General features: G+C 41.8%; 1 protein-coding gene across 5 annotated transcripts in view; it reads right to left on the reverse strand.

Annotated features, from left to right (window-relative positions):
* The window catches only part of Il12rb2 (interleukin 12 receptor subunit beta 2), an 83657-nt gene extending 68992 nt beyond the window's left edge, over positions 1–14665 (reverse strand). The window contains exons 1-4 of one of the 5 annotated variants that reach the window (XM_021230630.2): positions 14493–14665; positions 6731–6834; positions 2606–2807; positions 1129–1238 (exon numbers count right to left, since the gene is read on the reverse strand). In XM_021230630.2, the coding sequence (XP_021086289.2) occupies positions 1129–1204 (76 nt within the window). In that variant the 5' untranslated portion in view covers positions 1205–1238; positions 2606–2807; positions 6731–6834; positions 14493–14665. Of the gene's footprint in view, positions 1–1128; positions 2808–6730; positions 6835–14492 lie in introns of all 5 variants that reach the window. The other 4 variants (XM_013117753.3, XM_021230629.2, XM_040738453.1 and 1 more) reach the window with 4 other exon arrangements.
* Between the last annotated feature and the right edge of the window lie 9002 nt (positions 14666–23667).

The raw sequence follows: 23667 nt of genomic DNA on the forward strand, positions 1-23667 counted from the left end.
AGGTTCAAGTGTGTTTTTAATTGGCATCGGGGGTGAAAATCAGAAGCCAGGTGCGGTTCTATGATGCCAGCACTTGGGAGTCTGAGTTGGGGCATCACGAATTAGAGGCCAGATCAGGCTACATAGTCAGAGAATGTACCAAAGAAACAAACAAAAAACAAAGGAGAGTGGGTCCAATATCTGCATTTTGACATTTCTTCAAGCTGTAGGACCCTGGGTGGTATGGTTGAGCTAAATGTCATGCATGCTCCTCTTTTTGGATGACTGTATTACTATAGCCAATGCCACCTTGAACTCCCATTTAACTCACTTCCAAAAGCCTTCCACTGGCACACTTAAGTAAAAAGAACTACAAAATACGGATTCATTCTCAACTTCAGATGTGATGTAAAGTCCCCACTGGAAGTCTTTGGGGATAATTCTATGATAGGATCAATGTGCAAGGAAGAATTGACAAAGAAGTTATTATTTATCTCAAGTAATTGAAACACTGAACAATCCTTTAAAATATAACACTAATTTTTCATGTTCAAGGCTAAATGGAGTCTCTCTCCCTATCTTATTTTTCTTCTATGATTGGCCTTGGTTTCTTTTATTCTTCATTATAATAGGTCAGAAAGCCAAAATCAAACTCTTACTTATAAAGCCAGGAAAATGTAGCCCCTGCCATATACAATATATATATTATAGTTGAATTTGACCATAAATATCCCTACTAAAATACACTTTAATTTTTATTTTATTTAATATTTACGTGTGTGTGTGTGTGTTCACATGTACCACAGCACATATATGGAGACTAGAGTATGGGCTCACGGGATCAAACTCAAGTGGCCAGGTTTGCACAGCAAGTGCCTTTACCTGCTGAGCCATCTTTCTTGTCCTAAAATGCACTTTAATGTAAAATATGCTTCCATTAGGCTTCATGTTTCTTAGCCAGTTTCTTAAGAACAAATGCACGATTATATCCTTACATTAATTATTAAAACAAATAAGGTAATACTACAGAGCCAGACTTATCCATTAAATGAGTGACCACAAAATCCACTTAGAACACTTACCACAATGTATGGTCATTTATATCTGAGAATTTAAACTTCCACAGACTAGGTTGCAGAAATATCTTACCTATATTTGCTTTAATCAAGAGCCACATGAATAAAAAAATCAGTCCCAACAAGCACTCTCTAACAGTGTGTGCCATGAGCAGTTAATTCCAGAATGCACCTTGAGTTCCCCTTGGAAAAGAAGACAAATTCATTCATGTTAAGAACATTTAGAAAATAACCAGAACCACCACTTTCCAGAACGATTCAAGGACTCCTGTTTCCCCATGTTGTTAAGACTGTAAAACTAGGAAACTGATGATTCATAGCCACTTTCTGTCCCCTACCCCATCTCAGAGAACCATCTTGGTTCTGCCATAATTTCTTTCAACGATGTGCAAGGGTAAGATACAATGAATGGGCAGAGACTGAGAAGGGGCTGGGAATCTCACTGCGTTCAGACTGCTGCGAAAGCTCCAGAGTGATGCTGGGAGCAACAGAAAGCCTCAGATCAAGAAGGCAGCAGTTTCAATGTCTGATAAGGACCTGCTCCTCAGTTCATAGATGGCACTTCTGGGCTTGCTCCCCATGGTATAAGGAGCAAGGCAGCTGGGTCACTAATCCCACTCATGCGTGCTGAGCTCTGGGATATGATCACCTCCCGAAGTCTGCATCTCCTCAAATCACTGGGGATTAACTCTTAAACATGTGGGTACAGAGGGGGAAATGAACAAAGCAGACTTTGAAGTAATTTAAAACTGGAACCCAAGGCAGGAGTCTGACAAATTTGAAGTCAGCCTTGGCAAACCCCTGTCTCAAAATAACAGCAACAAAAGGATATCATTTTGATTTTTGTCTTGGTTAGTTTTATGTCAACTTGACATAAGCTAGAGTCATTTGAGGAAAGGGACTCTCCATTTAGAAAATGCCTCCCATAAGATCTGTCTGTAGGAAACCCTATGGGGGCATTTTCTTGATTAATGATTGGTATAGGTGGTCCCAGCTCACTAGGAACAGAACAACTTATGGGTGGGTGGTTCTGGGTGCTATAAGAAAACAGGCTGAGCAGCCAAGTGGAGAAAGTCAGCACACAGTATTCTTTCATGGTTCTTGATTCAGTTTCTGCCATAACTTCTTTCAATGATGGACTGTGATATATAAGTGTAAGATAAATAAACCCCTCCCTCCACAGATAAAGATAAAACACTTTAGCCATGATGTTTTATCACAGCAATAGAAATCCTAAGTTAGAAATTGGGAACAGAAGTATGGTATTGCTCTGACAGACCAGACCAGATTGTTCTGGGGAGGATTGTGGAAGGACTTGGAACTTTGAACTGGAAAAGTCATTGAGCATCTAGAGCTTAGTCAATTATTGTGGGAACTAGGAAGACAAACCTGTCAGCAGTACAGATGATGAAGAGCTAACTTTTCACGTTTCAGAGGGAAGCAAAGGCTCTATCAGTATTGAGTGATGTTTTGAATTAATAACAGTAGGGTGAAATCTTTGCTTTGTTGGGACAATCGGTATAATCAACCGTGATTAAGAAGAGACCAACATCATTTAGGTGAAATCTTCTGGATGTATTTCCTCAGGGTCAGCACACAGAAGCTGTGGTCCAGAGGGTCCAAGGCTACATCTCATGCTGGCAGCCGGACTTGGTAATATGTAAGATTCACCAAGGTGGTACTGGTTTTGAAGGTATGAAGGGGTCACGGTGAGCAGCTGAAACTTGTCATCGTGTGGGAGGGCAGGAATCCCTGAGGAGAGGCAGGAGAGTTCATTAGTGAAGGTGCAGCCTCCATTGCAAACAAAGTTCTAGGATTGAAGGGGTCATGGAGAGAAGTTGAGGTTTCACACAATATGGCAGGACCAGGGTCCTTGAAGAAAGCCCAAGAGAGGCTGTCGGTGAAGGTGCAGCAAAGTTTCAGTGGAGACCCCAACATTTTGGAGATGTTAGTACCATGGAGTGATGACCAAGGACAGCAAGGGCTGTGTGTGTAGTTAGCTTGAGCCTATAAGGCACAGTGCGTGCTGTGGCATATCCTTTAGAGCCTGGAAGACTGAGAGTCTCTGAGTCTGACTCTCAGCTTTACACTGTTGTATTTTGGTTTTGCTTTGATCTGATCGTGACTATGCCCTGATTTTTCTCTCAGAGTAAAAAAGTATTGAACTTATTTTTGATTTTACAGGAGCCCACAATGAAGAGACTTTGGAATTTTACAGAGTTTGAATATTATAAAGAGACTTAACTTGTAAGTGTTTTAAGTATTAAAGACTGTGAGATTTTAAAGTTTTATATTATAGTATGAATACTGAGATCATCACGACGAGCAAGAAAGGGAAGGTCATGGTTTAACAGTGAAGTGTTTGTTTATGAAGTTGACTGAGTTCAATTGTCCTGGTTAGTTTTATGTTGACTTGATGCAGGCTAGAGTCATTTGGAAAGAGAGACTCTCAACTGAGAAAATGCCCCTGTATCACAGCTCATATTGGTGAGGATGTGGGGGAAAGGGCACACTTATTCATCAAGGTGGGAATGAAAACTTGAACAGCCACAATTCCTCAAGAAGCCAGGAATAGATCTAGATCCATCTACAGTACTCTTGGGCCTATAAGGGACTCTACATTCTACTATAGAGACACTTGCTTATCCTTGTGCTCTATTCATAGTAGCCAGATAGTACAGAGGGCCTAGATATCCATCAACTGATGAAGGAATAAAGAAACTATGATATATTTACACAGTGGAATTATTATTCAGCTGTTAGAAATGAAAGCATAAATTTCATAGGTAAATGGATGGAGTCTGAGAAGTTCATTCAAAGTGAGGTAACCCAAAAGACATACATGGTATATATTGTCTTATAAGTAGTTGTTGGCTTTTAAGCCTTCATTAGGCACCCTACAATTCATGCAACCACAGAGATTAGTTAACTAATAAGGGAGTTGGGGAGAGGGTAGGGTTTCCCAAGGAAGAGGATATAAATTTGTAGTTACAGAGAGACAGTGGGGATAGTGGAATGGGAGGATTAAATGAGAAGAAGAAAGGAAAAGGGGGTAAGGAGGGGGAATGGTGAGAGGGACAACACCAAGGATCATTTGATGGGGTATGTGGAAACCTACTAAATTATAAGCCTCTTAAACTATACATACATAGAATAAATCTAAATGGAGTCACCAAATGACAGAGAAGACAATGTGTCAACTAGACATCTCTGGCACCAAGTGAAACTCAAATGACAGGAATGGGTTACATCTAATTGAGTTGTTAGCCAAAGGGGTTCTCCCATGGACACCCTCAAACAACTCAGGTCAAGGCTATTGGTAGCTCTCCACAAACTGATTGTAAGGCTCTATTGCTGAAGGCAATGCTCACATATATCTCCTTAAACATGAAGAAGTTGAGCTGGTATCTAACTATAGACTTTACACTTTCTGACTGGTGTTCAAGGTACTGGAAGGTATTCTGCATGGTACCAGAGGAGAAAGGTAAACAGCAACCCAGTTACAAACCCTGAAATCTATAATGGTAACCTGACTACAAGATATTCTGGTGCAATAAGGGTACAAATGTTATGAGAGTAAACAACCACTTTCTGATTTGATTTAAGGCCCACTCCGTGAGATGGAAACACATGCCCAACACTGCTTGGGCTACCTAGAATTTGAGATTAGATAGGGCACCTGCCTAGGGGAAAACAATATGCTGTTGTTCTGCTAAAGGAACACAACAATAACATGACTTCTAATGTCATTTTTGCTGTACTCATAGATCAGACCTTGCTCAGCCATTATCAGAAAAGGTTTCTCTTTCAGTGGATGAAAACTAACACAGAGACCTACAACAGGGCAATGTGGTAAGTGTAGGGAGAAACCTAGGCACCTATGCTCCTTACCACTCCCGTTTTGGGCGTGGCTACAGGTGCATGCGGGCTAGTGGAATAAAGGGCTGAGAAGAGAAGCCCTTTCTTTTCAGGGTTCCGGTCTGGTCTCAGAAAGCTGCAGAGACTAACCTGGGTTACCAGTTTCTCTTGAAAGTATTTTACCATACCCTTATCAAGTGTATGCTTATATTTCCTTATCAGCCAAGAGTGAGAGACTTAGGAACACTCACTCCTAAATGAAATGTCCTTATCGATCTCATCCCCTATGGCTCTGGGAGCAACAAGGCAGAGGAGGTAAAAAGATTGTAAGAGCCAGAGATGATGTGGGACAGCAAGGAAACAGTGTCTTCCAGATACAGCAGGAAGGATGCACATATGAACTCACAGAGACCATGGTACCACACACAGGGACAGGACAGGTTCAAGCTGGACACCATTTCCCATCCCTATTTGAGAAACGATCTCCAACTGACACCCATTTGCTAATGTAAAAATGATTTTCTCCAGTGGAATCTGACTGGGTATATAAAAGTAGATCACATTCCCAGCAGTAAATGGCTAACACAAAATGTACTCAGTGGTACTTTTGTAGATTTTTTTTAAATTTCACATTGCTGTATTTGGGCATTAAAAAAATCTTTATGGTATTTTGCTTGTCTGTTTTGGGCTCAGTTTATTTATTTTTTGTATCTGTGTGCTTCTTATGCTTTTTCATTTTTTTTTCAAAATCTGTTTTTTTATTTGCCTGTTTGTTTTCTGAACAGTCAAAAAGAAGGAGCTAAATTGGATGGGTGGGAGGTGGGGGAGGGTCTGGGAAGAGATGGGGAAGGGCAAATTTTTATCAGAGTATATTTCATAAATTTTCAATTAAAAAAGAAAAAAGTTGTCTGTGGTGCATCTTCTTGATTAATGGTTAATATAGGTGGTCCCAGGTCACTGGGGGCAGTGGCACTCCTGAACAGGTGGTCCTGAATGGTGTAATGATTAAAGCAGGTAGACCTAAGGTCACTGGGGGACAGTGCCACCTCTAGGCATGTGGTACTGGATGGTACAAAAAAGCAAACTGAGCAATGGGGAACAATCCAGTAAGAAGTATAACACAGTGATGTAAACATAAGCATTGATTTTCCCTGAGAACCAGGTGAAAACAATTCCATTTATGAGAAGTTCAGACCGCTCAACAACCTTCAAGTAAATAAGGCATCTTCCAATAAAATGAAACCTCACATGGGCTGTCAACATCCTTCACATAGCCTGCCTCTATGGTCAATATCAAAACTACAGCTCTCTCATGCATCCCAGGATGAAAGACTCTGTCCCTGACTCATCAAGCACGGCTCCCAGACAGTGAAAAAAAACCATGCTCAGAGGGAGAGCAGTGAGGGACCCCCAAGCGGTGCCACCCAGCAGAGACAGGAAGGCACAGCAGCTGCTCCCTGCCAGTCTCTGCCAGTCACCTCAGAGACAAGCACAAAACAAGCAGCTTCTTGGAAGCTGTCCTTGAGCAGACCACGAAAAAAACCCAAACCCTTGGTCTTCCACAGGTGAGGTCTTCCACGGATGAGAATTTCACCCAGACAGGAACACTTTGTATGTTCACATTTGTTTTCCTCTGCGACGCTGTAGTACGTTGAAGGAAGAAGGTGGTATTGTGAGAAAAGAAAAGGCTAGTATATTTCAGTTCTGCTGTGTGCTGCTGTGTGTGAGGGCCTCATTTCCTCATCCCATTAGCAATGCCCGCCCAAACAAAGCCGTTAGGAAGATTAATGTGGAAGTGTCTCTGGTTCATGACTTACCAAGTAAGCTGTCCACCGAGGCTGCGGTCTATTTCATTTTCTCTTTAGTCCTGGATGGTTTTGCTTTCTGAATCACTTTCAGTGTACTGGAATTGTACATTTTTCTGAACAAGGTAAAATATTGGATGTTAGGCATTGAAAGAAGGCCTCTCAAAGGTTGACAGGGGCTGCTGTTTGTTATGCCCCATCCTTCCCCCCACCCCCCACCCCTGCCTCCTGCAGCCACCTTCTTGATAGGTGACATTTCTGTTCACCACTGAACTATCAAACATTGATTCTGAATGTACACTAGGCTTGTTGTGTTATAAAGTCATCCTGTAAATTAACAGTAGACTCAAGAAAGTGTTACAAAAAATAAAAACAAAACCAATTCTTTTATAGCTTTCAAGGTTCTAATAAAAATTTCAATGACTCGAAATTTTGAAAGACTACAAATGTTTTTGTGTAATTAAAAATAATTGAGACATAGTCATATGTAGTTCAAGCTAGCTTCCTATTTATTGTACGTTGAGCATGATCTTGAACACCTTGTTTAATCTTTAAAATTCTAGCTTTCATCCATCCATCAATCCATCCATTCTTCCATCCATCCATCCATTCTTCTATCCATCCATCTATCCATCCCCTATTTATCTATTTGTGCATGTGCACCTGTGCCATGGCAAGTGTATGGAGGTCAAAGGACCACTTGTGGAAGTTGGTTCTCTTCTCCCAGTCTGTGGGACCCAGGGATTGAAATCACATTATCAGGCTTGGTGACAGCAAGTTCCTTAACCCACTGAGTCATCTCATCAGTCCTGATTTTGAACTCTTTATCCTCTTACTTTCCCCTTCTAAGTGCTAGGATTACAGGCCTGAGCCACTCCATCTTACTCTACTTGTGTGCTATTAAATTATTAAAATACTAGACCTTTTACAAAACCAGTATTTAAATAGCTTAGAAAGAAAAAGAAAGGCTTAGAAATCTTAGCATGCTAACCAATCAGTAAAATTTATTATCTAAATGAAAATTATGCTTTAAAAAGGAGGGAGTTAGAAAGGAAAGAAAGCCATGTCAAAAGTTTTTTTCTATAAAAGAGATAAATAACTTTTTAATGGAGCATATGTTTATTTCCGAGATATTCCCAGATTAAAACATTTTTTGGGGGGGAGGGGAGGGTTTCTCTGTGTAATCCTAGCTGTCCCAGAGCTCATTTTATAGACCAGACTGACCTTGAACTCACAGAGATCTGCCTGCCTCTGACTCCTGAGTGATGGCATTAAAGGCATGTGTCATGCCTGGACTCCCATAAAATAATTTTCTTTTATAAAATATTTTTTTACCAAAATTAAAGTTATCAAATTGGGGCAGCAGAGATGACTCTACTTAAGAGTACTGGCTGATTTTCTGGAGGACTTGTATTTGATTCTCAGCATCCACATCGTGGCTCACAATCATTTATAACTCCAGTTCCAGGAAATCTTACACCCTCTTCTGCCCTCACAGGCCCGAGGCATGGATATGATGCACAGACATCCATGCAAGCAAAGCATCTACAAACGTAAAATAATAAAAATGATCAAATCACAAGACTGAAAAAGAAAAAAAAATAGATATGACACTATCCAGGTGCGTTGTGCTGTAAGTAACTGGTTTCAGCTCTTCCTCTGGATGTTGCCTTACCCTCACCCCCGCCCCCCCGCCTCATCTGTCCCTCTCTTCCTGAATAAACAATCCAAAAGTTTTGGATTCTCTGCTACTCTTCTTTTAACATTGGCAGATACCGAGGGTTGGACCTTGGTAGTGTAAAGTTTTCTCTAGTTGCTACCGAAAAGAAAAATCCACCTCTCCTTGGAGTAGAAGATAGAGATGGTATAATTTTCATATCACTAGAAGATGGTGGCAGGCAGGAATCTTTTCATTGCATGTACTAGAAATTACCATTACCTGTGTTCTCTTTGTTTGAGTCTAAAAGGCTTACAATTGGGGGTGGGGTGGGAGGCTGGGGGTGGGGGTGAGGTTGCCTTAACATCTCATTTCACCTGTGCTGTAACAGAGGCAGGATGGTGAGTGAATATTTCCTGCTGGTAGCTGTGCAGCCTTGTTTAAGTTTGCAATTTGTATGTCATCCCTGCCTCTTACCAGGCAAAAGCTGGACACCTGGGGAAACATCTTTGTTATGTTCTTGTCTGGCATAGAAATATTGCTTTACAAAGAGCTGATCAGACCTCTTTTCTGTTGCAATGGCTCCTGTTTGAAACACCTTTTGGACCTTTGTGAAGAGTATGTAGGCCTGCACTGTTTGAGCAGGGTGGTCTGCTTCAATCACATGACAGTTAACAGCTGTGATACCCTACTACCTAATCTTTTGGTGTGTTCTCTGATAATTCTCTCTATGGTGCCATAAGCTTTAGTAAGGCAAGCTTTTTAGCTAAGTAAAATTGAGAAAGCTAGACTTTCCCACCTTCTTCTGAAATTAGTAGGCAGTTTCTAAAGTCACCATGTAGCCAGCAACCCTTCTTCAGAGTTTTCTCTTTCTACCCAGTACCTGAAACACCACTTATGTGAACCAAATTTGGTGCACACACACCTGTCTTCCATCCTTGTGCAGCTGCTGAGGCACCACTGGATTCCCTCTCATCTCACTATTTCCAGTTCTGTGGTTCTCCTTAGCTTTTACCCAAGGATAGGGACTTTCTTGCCTGAGTTTAGGAAACTCCTTAATGTTTGTTTTTTTATTTGTTTGTTTATTTTCAGCCCTTTTAGGATCGCTTTATCATTTATCCTTAAAAATATCTTACCAGATTCATTCCTGAGATATATGGATGGTTTACCACATACAAGTAAACCAATGTAATACAGCCCATTAATGGAATCAAGGACAGAAATCACTTGATCATTTCAATTGATACAGAAAAGCCTTTTAAACAAAATCTAACATCCTTTGAGAGATTAGGAATGGAAGGAATATATTTCATCACAATAAAAACTAGATGTAGCAAACTTATTTCCAATAGTATGCTAAATGGAAAAAAATGCTGAAAGCATTTCCTCTAAGATCAGGAACAAGACAAGGGTTTTTACTTTCTCCTCTCTTACTCAATACAGCATTTAAAGTCTTAGCCAGAGCAGTAAGACATGAGAAGGGAATAAAAAGGAAAGCAAATAAGACAGGAAGAAGTCAAGGTGTACTTGTTTGCAGAAGACATCCTTCTATACGTAAGAGAATTTGGCTCAGCATGACAGTCCTCACCTTGGGGAGACAGAGGCAAGCTGATCTATGTGAGTCAGAAGTCATCCTGGTCTACATGGCAGTTCCAGCCCAGTTAGGACTGAATAGTGAGGCCTTGTATCATACCAACCAACTAAACAACCAACCAACCTAAAGACCCCACCAGAAAACTCAGAACAGAGAAACACCTTCAGCAATGTGGCAGGATGCAAAATTAATATATAAAATTATTACTTTTCCTATATACCTATTAAAACATGCAGACAAAGAAACTGGGGGAAAATACCATTCAACACACACACACACACACACACACACACACACACGCACACATTAAAACAAATAATACCAAAACAAAACAAAAAATCCACTTTACAATAAACCCAAGTAAAGAAGTGCAAGCCTCTTCAATGAAAAGGTTAAAACACAAAAGAAACACTAAAAGGTGGAAAGACATCCCATGTTCACAGATTAGGAGAATATTGTGAAAATGGCGACACTTCCAAAAGAAAGCTCCAGATTCGAGGAAACCACCAATCAAATTCTGTCAACATTCTTCACAGGACAGAAAAAAATCTTAAAATTAGTTTGTAAATACAGAAGATCCCAGATATCCAAAGCAATTCTGAGCAAAAAAGAACACTGCTAGATATGTCACATACCTGATTTCAAGTTGTAGTACAGGGCTATAGTAACTAAAACAGCACAGTGTTCACACAAAACAAACACAATCTATGTAACTAAAGACACAGATTCTAACCTACACAGCTACAGCCACCTGTTTTTTTTCTTTCAGCAAAGATGCTAAAAATATGTAATGTGGAAAAGACAGCTGCTTCATCAAGCAGTTCTTCGAAAACTGGATATCCACATGTTAAAGAATGAAACTAGGACCTCTACAAAAATCACCTCCAATCAGGCCTAAGGTCTGAATGAAAGAACAGGAGCACTAAAACCATTAAAGGAAAAGGTAAGGAGCATCCTTCCAGACATGGGCATAGCCGGGGACTTCTGTAACTGGATTCTAGTCATGCAAGAAGTAACTCCAATGGACAAATCGGACCTAATGAATTGTAAAAGTTTCTGCACAGAAAAAGAAATAGATAATCAAGTGAAGAGACAGTCTCCAGCAATCTTTGCCAGTTATACACCAGAGGATTAGTATATAGCATATATAAACTAAAAAGAAGGCCTAAGCAACAAGAAATCAGATAACCCAGGCAATATATAGGCTAATGACAAGGACAGTTCTGAGAAGATGAAGTGCAAACAGCTAACAAGCATGTACAAGTGTCCAACATTACCAGATACCAGTGAAATGCAAATGAAAACCACATTAAGATTCCATCATCACCGAGTCAAGATGGCATAGGGAAAAAACAAACAAACAAAACTAAAAATAAACAACAAGAAGAGCTAGCAAGTGGTTCAGAGGTTAAAAGTGTTTGTGCAAGCATGATGACCTGAGTTTCATTCTTGGGTCCCAAAGTGGAAGGAAACAACCAGTGCCTACACATTTCTCCTGACCTCCACATGCTAACTGTGGCAGGTGTGCACATGGGTACACATACATACATACATACATACATACATACATACTACTGAAAGATTTAAATGACCAAACTAGGTAAGGTGGTATAGACATGAAACTTCAGTACTCAGGAAGCTGAAACTGACAGATCACTATGGCACAGGCATTCAAAGCCAGGCTGGGAAACATAGTAAGAAGCTCATCTTAAAGAAAAGTCAATGTAATGATTCATAATGACATCTTGCTATACTCAGAGATAGGTGCCTAGCCCAACTGTCATCAGAGAAGCTTGACCTAGCAACTGATGGAAGCAGATGCAGAGACACACAACCAAACATAGGTGGAGTTTGGGGAATCCTGTGGAAGAGCTGGGAGGAAGGATTGTAGAACCCAGTGATGCCAAAGGCATCCCAAGAAAACCCACAGATCCAACTAGCCTGGGCTCATAGAGGCTCACAGAGACAGAACTGACAACCAAGGAGCCTGTATGGGACTGACCTAGACACTATGCATATATGTTACAGTTGAGTAACTTGGTCTTCCTGTGAGACTCCTAACAGTGGGAGGAGGGACTGTCTATGACTTGGCTGTCTGTTTTTGGGACCAATTTCTCCTACTAGATTGCCTTATCCAGCCTTAATAGAAGGGGAGGAGCCTAGTCTCACTGTGACTTGATATACCATGGCTGGCTGATATCCATAGGATGCCCTCCTGGATCTGAAGAGAAACAGTGGAGTAAGAATGGATGGGGTGGGAGGGGAGTGGGGGGAGGACCTGGGAAGAAGGGAGGGAGGGGAAACTTTGGGATGTAAAAACAATAACAACAACAAAACAAACAAAAAAGGTGAAACAAATCAAACAAAGTAGAAGAAAACAAGCAAACAAACAAAAATCCTCAAAAAATATAAAACAAGAGCAAAGGAAAAAGACCCCAAATAAAATCAAATGCAACCAACATTTATTGAGAAAATTAAATCATAAGGCTGGGGAAATGGCTTAGTGGTTAAGAGTGGGAATCGCTCTTGTAGAAAATCTGAGTTCAGTTCCCAGCACCAACATCAGGCAGCTCACAACAACCTGGAACCCTAGTTCCAGGGTATTGGACACATCTGGCCTCTATGGGCATCTGCACTCATGTGAACATACCCACTCACCACCACATAGACACAAGATTAAAAACAACGATAACAAATCAAATCCCCTGCAAGATGATCCTTCCTCGTTTATTGGACAGACATCTCTCTGCTTGATACCTCAGTGCTGAAGTCTCTATGTGTGGTCAATGCATGGAGGCTTGAGGTTTATTTCTGCCTCTTGGGAAATCCGGACAAGTTTACTTCATCTTGTGACATCACCCTCTACCTTTGTATAAAGTGAGGTAAACTGAAGACGAACAGTCATCCTTCAAGGTTTCTCATACAGAGAATTCAGCTTAAGTTTCTGCCCTAACAACCCACATTGCCAACATCTCTGTCTGACAGTTACTTAACCAGTTCCTTTCCTTGACATTGTAGTGTAGTGACAAAACACAGTTTGATTAACTTAAACTTGATCATCTTCTGGCCTTTTAAAACAATTGTCCACAATGCAGAGTCTATCACTTAGTCCTTAACCCTTGTTTTACTATACAAGGTAACCATTATTCTTTCTATACTGTGGTGACATGTGCCGTGATCAAGATGACACTGGAAACCTAGGAGTAGACTCAGAGCCACACTAGAGCATGTCCCCTGTTTTCCTCTTACTTCTCCATCACTCTGGATGCTTGCTGACCTAACAACAGTTCATCCCGTACTGCCTATTGCAGTTCTCTGGGAATTGGCCTATGCAGCTCATTTATTTTTCAGTGAGCCTCAGTGCTCCTACATCAGTACCACAAAGTAGCTATAAAAAGAGCCCCCTGAGCAACTATGTTAGTCAAGAACTGAGCAGAAGGCCTGGGAAAGAGGCTGCAGTCTCAGCTGACGATTCTAGCTGTGTGGCCTGTCTACAGAATGAGAAACAAAATGGTCCCTGCTTCATGAACCTATTGTGGAGCTAAAATGAGATGCTCTTAAGCACCGCACCAAGCGTTCAGCAAGTGCTCAGTAAATAACCTTCCTGTTCCCTTGCTGAAAAGGAAAAGAACACCACTTTTTTTTCAAGGACGTTGTTAAAATTCAGGTAGGTAGCCTGAACTTTTGATCTCTCTCTTTAAGCATTCACCTAGTGCCACTGAAAGATTAATTTGATTAAAACTAGGTGCCGCCTCTTCGTTTGCTATACTCTTAAGTATACCTCTGATTTTAACTTTGAAGGTATTAAATATGTCTTCTATTCGCTACAGTGCCCACCAAATGCCGTGAGAAAAACGGACATTCAATTCACATTTTTGCTTTAAAAACAGCAAAAACGTTGTGCCCCTATGCGAAGAGTACCAGAAACTTCCAAGAGCAAAGGAAACCGTTGTTCCAGATCTCTTTAGACATTTGGTGGTTACATGTTAAAAGCAGTGATGGAAAATTTGCTAGAGAACAAGCCAGGTGCAGCAGTAGGAAAGCGATCCTGTTACTGAGAAACAGCACTTGCTGTTCTAACAGGATTCCTCTCTAAAGTCAGACTGCGGTTCAAAGTTTGCCATCCTATCTAACTAACCACTGTGACATTCAAGAACTACGAGGCGAGAATGTGAGCGCACTGCTGTGCGGAACAAAGGGATAGAGGACTCACCGAATCAGGGTGGGGGTTGCACAGAGAAAGGGGTGCTGTACCCATTCCTCACTAATGGAGAACAGGAATCTAATCTCTTTTTCCCTCTCTCCTCTACTTTTAAGACTGCATCTCACCCTGTAATGAAGCCGTGATCCCCTGCCTCAGTCTCCCGAGTGTGGGACTGGGTAACTGCCGTCCCGAGGTGTGGCTCTCCTCCAGCCTCTCGTCAAGGGCACCAACCACTATTCTCATCCCAGGGAAGCCCGAGGCTCAGTCCCGAGGGTGAAGAAGTGCGACAATGGACCCCGGAGCCGCGAGGCCGCCTTACCGAGTTCCTCGGCGCTCGCCCCATGCCGCCACTCACCGGAGGTATTCCTGCGCACAGGACGCCGAGAGGGATCCCGGCACTCGCTGGCGGAGCGCCGCGCCACGCGCAGGAGTCCGCGCGACAGCGTGGTCCTCCCGTGCTGTGGCCACGGCAAGTGCCCCGGCGGGAGTGCCGGGCCCTTGGGGAAGTACCTCCTGCACTCTCACCACGCCCAATGCAAGCCTCAGAGGGAGGGTCTAAAACTAAGTGAGAAAGGAACCCAGGCGTGTGACCCCAGCCGCTAGCGGCCCGCGTGCTTACTGCGGTTCTGAGAAGAGGGAAACCGTCCAGTGCAGGCGGTGTGTGCCAGAAAATGTGACAAAGCCGACGCGCGAACCGACCCAGAGCCACTTAGCAACTCATCAGCTAACATGCCATTTATTTAAACGTCCCTTTAAGGACATACAAAACAGCAGGGGTTAGTTTAAAACAAAATACCCTGGGTAAATATTTCTTATCTGTGTTCACACTGAGAATCGAACACGCCTAGCTAAACTTTTTTCTTTCCCTTATTATCAGTTGATGAACAAAGCAGAACTTCGATGCTGCTGTCCCGGTGTCGCCCCAGGACCCTACTCCCCCCCATCCCGCCCTGCCCAGGCCACCAGTCCGACTTAGAATTCGGCTTTCTGCCTCCTCTTTTGTCTGGTGTTAAAGTTGGGAAAAGTGCACTTCTAGAATCCACAACCTGCAGATCGATTGTGCCTCATGTAATTTCCATCCTCTAATAAGTTGTATAATGGCTGCAAACGCAGCTTTTAAATTTCAGAATCAATTCGGCTTTGTAACAAGATGGTTCAGAGACGTGGAAATCTTTTGTAACAAAGTTAACAGAATTGTCTCAGTCTAAAGTAAGAAATGTAAACCAGGTATCTCAACTGGCATCCTAGGCTGGAGCGGGGGGGTGGAGGGGTGGGGGTGGGCGGTTGTGGGGGAGAGGTCTTCTGCAAATTTCAGGCCCACCTGAGCTATAATTAAGATTAAGTCACTATTGTTTCTATAGAAACAAATATTTCAACTTTGCTGATATTTCCATAAGATTGTTCATAATATGCTACCTGTTTTTTTCTGCAAAACATTAAAAACAAATCCAAATTTATAAGTTTTGTGGTGCCATCTAAGTAATGTTAACCCCAAGTGAGAATAAGCTAAATAAATAGCGGATAAGTAAGTACACAGTAGCTTCTGTTAGTTGAAAGGACGGCTGGTGATATCAAAATGACATGATATAAAAACTATGGGGGCCAGATATTGATGATGAACTCTCTATGCTTTATGGGATAGGTTATTTTTCAATAATTTTATTTAGTTTATAAATTATTCACCTATGCATATATAATGAAAAGCAGTTGAACATATATTGGAACTGTAGTCTTAAAAATCTCTTTTTCTTTTCGGAAGATGTATAGTCTAAAACGCCAAAAGGCCACTGGTTACCGACCTCCATCTACCCACAGCATTATCAGACGGCCATTGCTTTAAGTGCTCCTCAGACATTTTATTAACTTCAGAGTAAGACACGATTGTTTAAGAGTCAAGTTTAAACATGACCGTGACGCAAAGTATATCAAGTTGTGAGAATACAGCCTTCTTTGGATTTTCTCTTTCTCCATAGGCAAATTAATCAGGTGGTCTTTCTCGCACAACATAGAAGAATGCTCCTCATCTATGTCTGTCGTTTAATTCAGGGTTCAGGTCAACTAGAACTTGTGCTACTAGTTATGCATAAGAGTGCTTCTGTCATCCTACTCGGTTCCTAGGTACCTAGGACCCAAGGACTCTGTGTACCACACTTGTTCTCTTGCCTCTATCACCTGGCATAAGGGAGGGCGCAGGGCAGGGGGCTCACTCTCTTTGGTAAACCAAAATTATAGGTATTTAGAATTTTCAAAACTTTCAACAGTTAAAAAGTTGTTGAAAAATGACAATATTTTTAGCAAGACTAGGACTCTTTCACCAATGCAGAGTGTCAATTTTCCTCCCTCCACTCTCCTTTTCTTCCTCATTCTAAGTAGCTGCTTGTCTGTCTAGTAAGCGCAGGCTTTCTAAAGAGCAAGCCTAAGACAGTGGAGGTGGGTCATGTGAGGCAGTCGGAGTCCAACATGTGAGCCAAAATGTCAGCCTGTGCCTGTGACATGGCCTTTTGCAAATGAAAAACTCAGCTAAGTGCATAACCACAGTGACACTGACAGAGGCTTTTCTAGGAAACACTAGCTCAGTTTCCATTTCTGGCGTATTTTTATTCCTTTGCATGCTTATTTTGGCTCACTATTGACATTAACTTTCTTGAATGTCCTTACTTGGGCATTCTGAGAGTAGCTGAGTCCTCTGCTTAAAATGTCCCTAGGATAACTATTAAAAGGTGCTTGTTCACATGGAGACTGAAGGTATTAGATAGTGTTGCTGCCAATTAAGCATAGTAAGAAGGTGCAGTGGTGTGAAAGAGAATGTCCCCATAGGGAACCAAGCATTCAGATATATAAGCTTGTGGAGGCCATTATCATTCAAACCACCATAGAAGGTGTCAACACAAGTTTAACATTTTACCAACGATGAGACCCAGATCTAAAATTAACCACTCCTTGTTGCTTGCTGTCAAAAAGTTTTATTTTTAACAGTACTCATCGAATTATTGGTTTCACTCACCATTCAAATGTTAAATCAACGTAACTCCACAATATGCTTGTGGTATTTCAACATTTGTTGGAAAAGATACACACACACACACACACACATACACACACCCCACATTCACATATAGTCTCTCTTTTTATTTTACATTTTTTATTCATTTTATATACCAACTGCAGATCCCCCTCCCTCCCCATCTCCTGTCTCTCACACCCCCCTCACCCCCAACCTTCCCCAACTCCTATCCACTCTCCAGAAAGGGTAAGGTCTCCCATGGGGAGTCAACTAAGCCTGGCTTATCAAGTCTCTGAGGCAGGACCAAGCCCCCTCCCCCACTTCCCCATTCATCAAGGTTGAGTAAAAGGCATGCCACTCAAGGGGATAGGTTCCAAAAAGCCAGCTCATGCACTAAGGACAGATCCTGGTCTTACTGTCAGGGGTCCCACAAACAGACCAAACCACCCAACTGTCACCCACATGCAGCAGGCCTAGTTAGGCCCCATGCAGGATCCCCAGAGTCAGTCCAGAGTCTTAGAGGTCACACAAACTCAAGCCAGCTGTCTCTTTGGGTTTCCCCATCATGATCTTGACTCCTCTTGCTCATACAATCCCTCTTTGACTGGATTCCTGGAGCTCAGTTCTGTGCTTGGCTGTGGGTCTCTGCATGTGCTTCCATCACTTACTGGATGGAGGTTATATGATGGCAATTAGGGTCATCAATCAGTCACCAATCTGATTAGAGGAGGTCAGTTCAGGTACCTTCTACACTATTGCTAGGAATCTTAACTAGGGTCATCCTTGTGGATTCCTGGGAATTTCCCTAGCACCAGGCTTCTCCATAATGGCTCCTTCTACCAAGATATCTCTTTCATTGCTCTCCCTCTCTGTCCTTCCCCCAACACTACTGACCCATTCTCTAATGGTCTCATCCCATATCCCCTCATCTCTACCCCACCCCCAATTTACCTAGGAGATCTTATCTATTTCCTCTTCCCAGGGAGATCCATGTGTCCCTCTTAGTGTCCTTGTTACCTAGTTTCTCTGGGGTTGTGGATTGCAGCCTGGTTATCCTCTGTTTTACATCTAATATCCATCTATGAATGAGTACATACTGTGTTTGTCTTTCTGGGTTGGGGTTATCCCACTCAGGATGATTTTTTCTGGTTCCATCCACTTGCCTGCAAATTTCATTTCATGATGCCATAGATTTTTACAGTTGAGAATACTCCATTGTGTAAATGTACCTTATTTTCTTTATCCATACTTCAGTTGAGAGGTATTTGGGTTGTTCCAGGTTCTGGCTATTATGCATAATGCTTCTATGAACATAGTTGAGCAAGTGTGCTTGTGATATGACTGAGCATCCTTTGGGTATATGCCCAAGAGTGGTATTGCTAGGTTTGGAAGTAGACTGATACCAGGTTTTCTGAGAAACTGACACACTGATTTCCAAAGTATCTACAGGTTTTCACTCCCACTAGCAGTGGAGGAGTGTCCCTCTTACTCCACATCCTCTCCAGCATAGGATGTCATCAGTGGTTTTGATCTTTTTTTAAATTTTATTATTTATTTTTAAGTTAAAATTTAGATTAGAAACAAGGTTGCTTCACAAGTCAGTTCCAGGTCCCTCTCCGTTTCACTCCCCTCCTCCCGTGCCCTCCCTCCAACCCCCCCAATACTCCCTCATTTCCCCAGGGAGGGTGAGGCCCTCCATGGGGGTGTCCACAGTCTGTCATTTCATCCAGGGCAGGGCTCAGACCCTCCCCTAAGAGTTCAGGGTGAGAGTGTATCTCACATTGTTGGATGGGAGTCCAAAGTCCATGTGTATACTTGGGATGAATACTGATCTACTGCCCAAGGCTCAATAGATTACCTAGGCCTCCTCACTGAAACCCCCAGTCAGGGGGTTTTGATCAGTCCCATGCTGGATTCCCAGGCATCAGCCTGGGATTCAAGAGTTAACCCTTGTCAGGTCAGCTGTTTCTGGGGGTTAAACCAGCCCAGTCTTTTTTTTTGTTTGTTTGTTTTTGTTTTGTTTTTTTTCTTTTTGTCATATTTTTAATTTAAATTAACTTTTTACACATGTTACTCTCAGTTCCCTCTACCTCCCCTCCTCCCCCAGCCCCCAGTCCTCCCAACCCCTCGCCCCCAGTCCATCCTCCCTCCACTCCCCAGGGAGGGCAAGGGCTTCCATGAGGGATTTTCAGAGTCTGTCACATCATCCCAGGAAGGGTCTAGGTTCTTCCCCATGTGTCCAGGCTGAGAGAGCATCCCTCAACATGGTATGCCAGGAATAAATACTGCTCTACTCTCCAAGGTCCTACAGATTGCCAAGGCCACCTCTCTTTCACCCAGGTTCGGTAGGAGGGATGTCTGGATCAGTCCCATGCTGGCCCCTCAGTCATCAGTCTGGGGTCCATGTGTTCACCCTTGTTTAGGTCAGCTGCCTCTGTAGGATTCACCAGCCTGCTCTTGATTCCTTTGGTCATCACTCCTCTTTGTAATTGGGTTCCAGGAGTTCAATTCAGTTCACAGCTGTGGGTGTCTGCCTCTGCCTCCATCAGCCACTGGATGAGAGATCTAGGATGGTATATAAGGTAGTCATCATTCTCATTATCACGTGAGGGCATTTAATGTAGCCTTAATGCCAGTTGGTGTCATTCTTGTAGATCTGTGAAGATATCACTAGTGCCAGATCTCTCCTCCAACTTATAATGGCTCCCTCTTTTATGGTATCTCCTTTTCTCCTCTATTTTTACGTTGGCTCAACCTTCCTGCTCTCCCATGTCCTCCTCTCCCCTCCTCTTTTCTCCCTCTCATTCTCCCATCTCCTTCTGCCCTCCTCTTCTACCTCCCCAATCCAATTAGGAGATCTCATCCCATAACCCTTCTGAACCAGCCCAGTCTTAATCCCTTTGGTCATCAGTCCTCCCTCTCTGTTACTGGCTTTCTTGAGTTCAGCTCAGTGCTTAGCCATGGGAGTCTGCCTCTTCTTCCATCAGCCACTGAATGAAGGTTCTGTTTCTCAGACTCTCTGGCCATGGGATTGTAGGCTGGCACTCCCCAGATCTATGTCTAAAATCCATATATGAGAGAGTACATGCCATGTTCTCTTCTTGTGACTGCGTTACCTCACTCAGGACGGTTTCTTCTAGTTTCATCCATTTGCCTGCAAATCTCAGGATTCCATTGTTTTTTTTTTCTGCTGAATAGTACTCCATTGTTTAAATGTACCACATTTTCTCTATCCACTCTTCGGTTGAGGGACATCTAGGTTGCTTCCAAGTTCTGGCTATTACAAATAATGCTGCTATGAACATAGTGGAACAGACATCCTTGTTGTATGAATGGGCGTCTTTTGGATATATGCTTAAGAGTGGAGTTGCTGGGTCTTGTGGTAGGTTTATTCCCATTTTTCTGAGGAATCTCCATACTGATTTCCAAAGTGGCTGAACAAGTTGGCACTCCCACCAGCAATGGAGGAGTGTTACCCTTTCACCACATCCTCTCCAGAATAAATTGTATTATATTGAATAGATATAGAGAGAGTAGACAACTTTGTCTTCTTTCTGGTTTTAGTTGAATTGCTTTTTCAGTCACTTGTATATAGAAAGGCTACTTATTTTTGTTTGTTAATACTTTGCTGCTACTTTGCTGAAAGTGTTTATCAGCTCTTCAAGTTTCCTGGTGGGATGTCTAAGGTAATTTATGTATATAACCATATACATAACAAAGAAACATACTTTGTCTTCCTATCTTCCTCTTTGTGTACCCTTCATCCCCTTCAGTTGTTTTATTGGTCTTGTGAAAACTTCAATTATTACATTGGATAGGTATATAGAGTTTGGACAAACTTTTTTTATTCCTGATTTTAATGGAAATGCTTTGTGTTTAGGCTGATGTTGCCTGTAAGCTTGCTATAAATTGTCTTATTATGCTGGAATAGGTCTAGTCTCCCCAGAATTTATCATGAAGGGGTGTTGTATTTTGTCACAGGCCTTTTCTGCATGTAAAGAGATGACCATGTGTTTTTTTTTTTTTTTTTGTCTTTAAGTCTGTTTGTAGGGTGGATTACTTTTATGTTTAGCTATCTCTGCATCTCTGGAATGAAGCCTACTTACTCATGGTGAATGATCTTTTTGATGTATTCTTGGATCTAGTTTGAAAGTATTTTATTGAGAATTTTGCAACTATAAGGAAAATCAATCTGTAATTCTCTTTCTTTGTTGAGTCTTTTAAAAAATTAATTTTTTATTTGTTGTGGGATATATTATTATTACTATTATTATTTTATTACTTTAATTTTTAAATAGCTTGCTTCACATGTCAATCCCAGTTCCCTCTTCCTCCTCTCCTCCCACAACCCCCTCACCCTCCCCCCAGCCTCCCACTTCCTTCCACATAGGGGTTATCCAGAGTCTGTCACTTCGCTCAGGGCAGGGTCCAGGCACTCCCCTAAGAGTCCAGGCTGAGAGATCATCCCTCTTTGTGTTATGGACACACGAAGTCCGTTTGTATGCCGGGGATAAATACTGATCTACTGCCCAGGGCCCAATAGGTTGCCCAGGTCTCCTCACTGACTCTCACACTCAGGGGTTCTGGATCAGTCCCATGCTGGCCTCCCAGCTGTTGGTCTGGGGTCCAAGAACCCCCTCTTGTTCAGTTCAGCTGTGTCTGGTGGTGTCGCCTGCCCATTCTTTGTCAACAAGATAGACAAACCTTTGTCCAAATTAACCAAAAGACAAGAGAGCATGCTAATTAACAAAATCAGAAATGAAAAGGAGAACATAACAATGGACACTGAGGAAATCCAGAGAATCTACAAGTCATACTTTGAAAAAAAAAAGCCCACTTTTTAATTGGATTCTTTGGTGTTTTGGAGACTCGCTTCTTGAATTCTTTGTAAATTTTGGAGATTAGCCCTCTGTCAGATGTGGGGTTAGTGAATATCTTTTCCTATTCTATAGACTACCTTTTTGTCTTGTTGACTGTGTCCTTCGCCTTACAGAAGCTTCTTGGTTTCAGGAGGTCCCATTTATTAATTGTCCATCTCAGTGTCTGTGCTACTGGTGTTATGTTAAGGAAGCAGTTTCCTGTACCAATTCATTGAAGAGTATCTCCCACTTTCTCTTCTAAGAGTTTCAGTGTGGTTGGATTTATGTTGAGGTCTTTGGTCCATTTGCACTTAAGTTTTGTGCACAGTGGTAAACATGGATCTACCTGCAGCCTTCTGCATGCCAATATCCAGTTATGCCAGCACCATTTGTTGAAGATGCTTTCTTTTTTCCATTGTATAATTTTAGCTTCTTTGTGTGTGGGTTAAAATCATGATTTTCAGCTTAATTCCATTGGTCTATCTGTCTATTTTTGTGCCAATACCAAGCTGTTTTCAGGACTATAGCTCTGTAATAGAGCTTGAAGTCAGGGATGGTGATGCCTCCTCAAGTTACTTTTTTGTATAGGGTTGTTTTGGCTATCCTGGGCCTTTTGTTTTTCCATATAAAGTTGATTATTGTTCTTTCAAGGTCTGTGAAGAATTGTGCCGGAATTCTGATAGGGATTGCATTGAATCTGTAGATTGCTTTTGGCAAGATTGCCATTTTTATTATGTTGATTCTACCAATCCAAGAGCATGGGAGATCTTTCCATTTTCTGGTATCCTCTTTGATTTCTTTCTTTAGAGACTCAAAGTTCTTGATATACAGATCTTTCACTTCTTTGGTTAATGTTATCCCCAGATATTTGATGCTGTTTATGGCTAATTTTACGTAAAGGGTGATGTTTCTCTGATTTCTTTCTCAGCCACGTTATCATATGTATAATAGGACTACTGATTTTTTTTGAGTTAACCTTGTATCCTGTCATTTTGCTGAAGGCATTTATCAGCTCTAAGAGTTCCCTTGCAGACTTTTTAAGGTCACTTATATAAACTATCATATCCCTTGATTTCCTTTTGTTGTTTTATTGCTCTAGCTAGAACTTCAAGTACAATATTGAAGAGATATGGAGAGAGTGGACAGCCTTGTCTTGTTTCTGATTTTAGAGGAATTGCGTTGAGTGTCTCTCTATTTAGTTTGATGTTTGCTGTTGGTTTACTGTATATTGCTTTTATTATGTTCGGGTATGTTCCTGTTATCCCTGATCTCTCTAGGACCTTTATCATGAAGGGGTGCTGGATTTTGTCAAAAGCATTTTCAGCATCTAGTGAGATGATCATGTGGTTTTTCTTTTGTAGTTTGTTTATATGGTGGGTTACTTTGATAGATTTTCTAATGTTGAACCATCCCTGCATTCCTCGGATGAAGCCTACTTGATCATGGTGGATGGTTTTTCTGATGTGTTCTTGAATCTGATTTGTTAGTATTTTATTGAGTATTTTTGCATCAATGTTCATGAGGGAAATTGGTCTATAGTTTTCTTTCTTAGTTGTGTCTTTGTGTGACAGTGAGCCTCCTGCTTCTATTGTGTGGAACACTTTGAGGAGTATTGGAATTAGCTCTTCTTT

Source organism: Mesocricetus auratus, unplaced genomic scaffold (assembly GCF_017639785.1).
Source record: "Mesocricetus auratus isolate SY011 unplaced genomic scaffold, BCM_Maur_2.0 Super-Scaffold_100676, whole genome shotgun sequence".
Lineage (NCBI taxonomy): Eukaryota > Metazoa > Chordata > Mammalia > Rodentia > Cricetidae > Mesocricetus > Mesocricetus auratus.